Source organism: Zingiber officinale, chromosome 2A, assembly GCF_018446385.1.
Source record: "Zingiber officinale cultivar Zhangliang chromosome 2A, Zo_v1.1, whole genome shotgun sequence".
NCBI classification, from domain to species: Eukaryota; Viridiplantae; Streptophyta; class Magnoliopsida; order Zingiberales; family Zingiberaceae; genus Zingiber; species Zingiber officinale.
The window spans coordinates 73,893,903-73,900,184 of record NC_055988.1 but is presented as its reverse complement, the minus strand read 5'-3'; the positions used below and the strand labels follow the sequence as shown (position 1 = coordinate 73,900,184).

Sequence of the window (6,282 nt, the reverse complement as noted above, 5' to 3'; positions counted from 1 at the left end):
ATTGATGGTGCTCACTTTTTTCAAGAGCATCCATATAAAGATTAAAAATAAGAATTATTTATGAGTTTATACTTTAAATAGTACTCAGTTAACTTGCTATAATTTAATAGTAGATGAAAAGAGAATTGAAAAGTGAATTGTCTTATATTTTATTTCTAACAAAAGCTCTAGTCATAAAAGGTAAATAGTTGGCCTCAGTGTCTTTGACCGTCCGTCTCTAGATCAACATAGAAAAAAATAAATTATGAATAACTATTAATCTTGGACAATTGAATAATGTATAAGAAAGTGGAGTCATATTTATAAGATAAGTGAAGCGATATAAAAAATGAAAGAATACAATGATTTATTAATTAATAATAAAATTAAATCAATCAACTATTTTAATAAAATTTAAATAGATAGATTAACCTAGGTGACACTTGCATAATTTCAAAATTAATATATTGTTATGTAATAATTTCAAAATTAATATATTGTTATGTAATAATTTTGATTAAAATTTGTATACAGTTTATTTCGATCAAATTTATTATTCACTTAAAAAGAAGTCAATAAAAGGAGATATTCTTGTGATAATTAACGGCGCTATTATCGTTTGTGAGGAGTGCCGCTTTATGCGGATTTTCCGGTTTACACGAATTCCTTCAGTTGCTTCACGAAATCCTGTTCGTGCTCCTTGGTCACGACTTGTCCCACGAACCGCACCCCCTGCTCCGGTGCCGGCCGCTTCAGAAGGATCCCGCCGGCGAAGAACACGTGGTCGTTGAGCGGCGCCACGCACCGCGGCGCCCCGCTCCCGTAGTCCACCTCGTGGAACCCCACCGCCCTCCAATCCGACAGGTTCAGCGCGTCGTATCCGATCGGGACTCTGAACGGGTCTTCCTCGAAGTCGCCAGCCGCCCACGCCGCAAAATTGGCCGCCAGGCTCCCCTTCGCCTCGTGTATCCACCCCACTATCTCGCCCACTGGGGCGCGAGCCACCCGCTCGCTCTTTTTCGTTACCGTCATGAAGTAGACGCAGTTGCCGTAGTAGCCGCCGCCGGCAGCATTCACCAGGTGGCGCACGTTGGCCGGGAAGACGAGGTGGGCGTCATCCTCCGGCTCGAGGCCGATGGCGCGGACGCGGCTCCGCCAGAGGACGGCGGCCAACGCGTCGAAGGTGGTGCAGCAGTGGGCCGTCCCCCGCGCGTACGAGTCTTTAATGGCGTTGACTGCGTGCGGCGGGAAGTCGCAGAGTGAGCGAACGAAGTTGTAGGCGACCGTCGGAGGGGGCTTCGGGTGGCGCATCGGCGGGGCCGGGATCGCCTTTCTGAGCCAGACCGGCTCGACGGCAGGACCAGAGAGGCCTCGGACGATGTCGGCGATGGCGTTCAGGAAGTGGCACGCTCCAACGCCGTCGAACACCATGTGGTTAAATTTAACTCCGATCACGAAGCCGCCACACTTGAGCTCCGTCACCTGCAAATCGTCGTTAGATTTTAATTAATTCATCGTTGACTAAATTAGATCAGAGGTAGTCAAATCGGTCAACACGCGTTCGACAAACATCGCATTGAATATTCATCATCGCCGGCGAATTCATGGTTCGAGATATTCTCAGAGGACTAAATTAGCACAAAATCGAAAAACGAACCTGCATCATCAAGATCATCTCGTGCTGGTTTAAACTCGGGGGTGGACATGGCAGGAGCTCCTCCTTGGGGATCGCCAGAGGGAACTCAAGGTTCCTCAGATCGCTCAGGCTGTACCGGCTCGCCTTCGCCTCGACAAACCACACCCCCTCGCCGGTGCAAGCCACCTCCAGCTCTCCGTCGTCTGACACCACGAGCCGGCCGGCAACCGGGTAGTAGTGGGCCAGCGCACTAGCCAGCGCGGCTCTGATGTCGTCGGCTGGGGACTGAAGCAGGCCGCCGCCTTCATAAGCGGCGACCACTTCCACGAAGAATCTGAGGCCCATGGCATGGTCCAAGGACGAGAGGGGGAGGCTAGGCTCGGCGGCGGCAGTGGCACAGCTGGGGGCGACGAGCTCCTCGGCCACCTTCGTCACGGTGAAGCTCATCGTCATCAGTGCGAGCTTTAGTTTAGCATGCCTTTCCGTTTGCTTGGTGGGTTCCTCTTATAATGGAGAGGAAAAGAACGGTAAACAGAGCTAATCGCCTATTTTCTTAAGTTCACATTTGTAGTTCGAGTGCGACCATTTCCTTGTCGTTGTATTTTAGAAATGGTAGACCTTCACGTGGCCTTGGATGGTCAATGGGGTGGTAGGTGACTAATAAGACACCGAAGATTGTTGCATTTACGTAGCAGGCCAAGTCAGGGAAGACTGCTCCAACTAAGCAGAGGAATCAGTCCAAGTAAACGGTGCCACCATACTTCCTCCAGCTCGAAGCCTGGCTATGTGTTATCATCAGCTGTTGTTGGACGTTGTTGTTGGAGGACGTTGAGGAGACGTAGGCCACGTGCAAATGTCAAAGAGATGAAGGGATGTCTCTTCCTCTTCATCTTCCTCACTCATTTTATATAATGATGCTTTCAAGAGCAATTGAAGAAGAGGATGATCAATATGTGCACAGTGAATGCGACGATGAGTAAAAGAGAATATCTGGACGAAAGAGATTTGGCTCGTGAAACTCAAAGGGCTTTCCGATTTCATTCGTGATCGCTCTTTCGACGTCAAATAGTGACCAAGTTCGTCTCATAAGAGCACTATGAATTGTTACATATTTTAATCTTGTGATTCATACATATTGTAAGCAACAATGATATCAGAGCGATACTCTAAACATAAAACTTGTTTCTTCATTGAAATAAAATCTCTCTGTCGTCGTCACCATATAAGATCGGAACTGAGTCGTGATCTACCGTAGTTATCGAGTCCCGAGAGGTTGTTGGCTGACTTTTGTTGTCGGAGAGTGTTGGTGACCACATCGGGAGGCTGACAATCAATAGTCTTGGCAATTGCATTCGTCACGGTAAAAGAAGAAAATGTCGTGATCATGATAGAGAAGAGAAGAAGAAGTTTAATCAATTAAAATACATCTTAATCAATTTAAAATATGTGCAATCGATTAAATTAATGAATCGTAGTTGACTAGTATAATCGATTTAAGTACCGCTGTAATCGATTAAATGAATTTTTAATCGATCCGATCAGTATTGATTAATGTTCGTCCAAAACATAAGACTGTTTTCTGAGAAATTTTTGATTTTATTAAATCACAAAAGATTAAAAAAACTTTCTCATGTTGTAAAAGAAAGAAAACCAAGCAGTATTTGTATGTTTGATTAAAATTTAATTAAATATATTAATTAATTAATTATATAAAAAATGTATTATTAATTAATAAATATATATTTAATTAATTTATGGTTCAATTAATTAAAAATTAAACTAGACCAGTTTGTTTAATCAAACTTAGGTCTGATTCAAACTATTAGTTAGTTTAAACAGACCAGTTTGATTCAATAATACCTAGATCTGGTTCAAATCATTGATTGATTTAATCAGATCAATTTATTGTTGAATTAATTAGGATAATTTGATTACACAAATTGAGCTGATCAAATATTACTAGATTAGTTTTATTTGAGAAAAAGATTAAATTTGTTTTAATGGGTAATACTTAATCCAATTGGCATTGGATTGAACAAATAGACCTAAGTTTGATTAATAAGTTTGAAATTGACTTAAATGTGCTTAGATTAAAACAATAACAGAACATAGGTTAGAAATCCCTGTCCAATTAGATTAGTTCTAATAAGTACAATGGACTAAGCTTAGAATCTGAATTCCTGATCGACCGTTCCAATGGGTCAGTCGACTTAAACTCCTGAAATTCAATAAGATTTATTTTTCTTGATTTATAATTGTTGGGACCGAATGTGGAGCTAGAGGGGGGGGTGAATAGCTCGGTGCGCTCGTCGTGCTCTTCGTTGCTTGTTTCTTCAAAGATATGCAGCAGAAAATACAAAGAAAACAAACACAACGCTAACACTAAGGATTTACTTGGTATCCACCTCAAGAAGAGATGACTAATCCAAGGATCCACACACTCACACACCCTCCACTATGAAAAACACTCCTTTATGGTAACTACCAAAGGCGGAGAAGCCCTACAAGTTCACACTACAAGAAGAAAAGGAAAGGGAACAAGATACAAGCAAAAGCTTACAAGTTCGCACAAGAAACCCCTAACCCTAGATTTCTTCTTCTGTTGTAGATCCGCCTCTTGACTTGGACAAACCTCCAAGAACCCTCAAGATCTGGTGGTGAGAACTTTGTGGAGAAGCTTTTGAAGCCCTGTGAAGATCTAAGATGAAACAGTGTGAGTTCTGCCGAGAGAACAGCTCGCCATCAGCTAAATACGAAGCCAGCGGTCGGATCCCAATCGATAGGATTGCTCCCAATCGATTGAGGAGGCTTTGGATCGATCGACCAATCGATCCAGAGCGCCTCTGAGCTCTCGGGAATTGCCTGGATCGATCAGCCGATCGATCCAGGGCTTATCGCGCGAAATCGCAACTCCCAATCGATCCACTGATCGATTGGGGGCTCTGGATCGATCCACTGATCGATCGATCGACCGATCGATCCAGCGTTGTTCTGTGCGATCGCGCACTCGTCCCAATCGATCCACTGATCGATTGAGAGGAGGCTTGTCGCGAAGACTCGCCCAATCGATCGGCCGATCGATTGGGCATGAGCCAATCGATCGGATGATCGATCCAGCTCATGATTTCTCCCAAAATCAAGTCTAAAGCCTCCTAAACCAACATCTGGCCAACCATGACCTATTGGTTCATCGTGCCTAGCATCCGGTCACCCTTAACCTGCTAGGACACCCTCACCAAGTGTCCTGTCAATCCCTTTGACCCACTTGGACTTTTCTCCTCGTGCCAAGTATCCGGTCAATCCCTTTGACCTACTTGGACTTTCCTCCTCGTGCCAAGTATCCGGTCAATCTCTTTGACCTACTTGGACTTTCCAACACCAGATGTCCGATCAGCCTTGATCCATCTAGATTTCCTCGTGCCTGGCTTCACTCACCAGGACTTCCTTCTGCCTAGCTTCACTCACTAGGTCTTTTACCTGACTTCACTCACCAGGATTTCCTTCTGCCTAGTTTCACTCACTAGGTCTTTCTTCTGCCTAGCTTCACTAACTAGGTCTTTCACCTGACTTCCCTCACTAGGATTTCCCATTGCCTAACTTCCCAGTTAGGACTTTCACCTGGCTTCACTCACCAGGATTTTCCCGTCAAGTATCCAGTCAACCTTGACTTACTTGACTCTCCTTCACACATGAACAATTGCACCTGCAATCTTCATGTATTGTCAAACATTGAAACCCAAACATCAAGACTCGAGCTTGACCCAATTCAAGCTCAGTCAACCAGGTCAACATTGACCTAGGGAATATTGCACCAACAATCTCCCCTTTTATGATGTTTGACAATACCACTTGTAAGTTAGGCTAATCCCATAGCCTCAACCTTCTTCATGCCACTAGGTAATGAAGACGTAAGTTAAACCCTACATTCTCCCTTAAGAGGGCAAACTCCCTCTTAGATAATGAAAGCCTAACTTAAACCCTTTCATTCTCCCCCTATTGACACACATCAAAATAAGCAAACTCTCCCCTTGAAGAGTTACCTAACTTTGTTCACAACTTCACTTGTTGCTCACAATCCGATAACGAAAGACCCATATCCTTCACTATCATTCTCAACGCTCATTCTTGAGCATATACCACTTGGCATATTCACTTGTTGTGTGAATACCACTTGTTGGGACAGAGCCACTTGTTGTGCTCACACACTATTCAAATGAAGGTCTCATACCCTTCATTATCATCACATGCTCATCCATGAGCATGCCCCACTTGAACAATGAAGATATCCACTCTCCATTATAGTCAAATGCCCAACCTTGAGCATTTTCACGACAGAAGGTTAACCACCTTCCAAGGTGTATGAAAATTATTTTTCATGTTCTTAAAGAGTAACTCCCCCTAAAGACATGTACATAACTTCTGTCATTGCACCAACAATGACTTGGAATCCCTAAACCTTTAGGAAACCCAAATTTAGAAGTTTTGATGTTCATAAATTCAATAATGAAACCAAACCTCAACCTAAATTTTGACTTAGTCTTCCTTAACCAATCCATCCTTGTTTTTATCATGAAACTTCCCTTAAATGTGTATAAATATGTTTTGAGGGGTTAGGAATGGTTACCTAGACTAAAGGTGGTCCAAAATGCTGAAATCAGGCTTTACCA

The 6,282-nt window shown here is 43.4% G+C and overlaps 1 protein-coding gene across 1 annotated transcript; it reads right to left on the bottom strand.

Annotated features, from left to right (window-relative positions):
- Positions 1 to 454: 454 nt before the first annotated feature.
- Positions 455 to 2,110, bottom strand: LOC122041194 (acyl transferase 4-like). The gene is made up of 2 exons (XM_042600801.1): positions 1,637 to 2,110; positions 455 to 1,461 (listed from the first exon to the last, which is right to left on the bottom strand). Exons 1-2 carry the CDS (start codon positions 2,066 to 2,068, stop codon positions 634 to 636), a joined length of 1,260 nt encoding a protein of 419 aa, XP_042456735.1. The 5' UTR covers positions 2,069 to 2,110; the 3' UTR covers positions 455 to 633.
- Between the last annotated feature and the right edge of the window lie 4,172 nt (positions 2,111 to 6,282).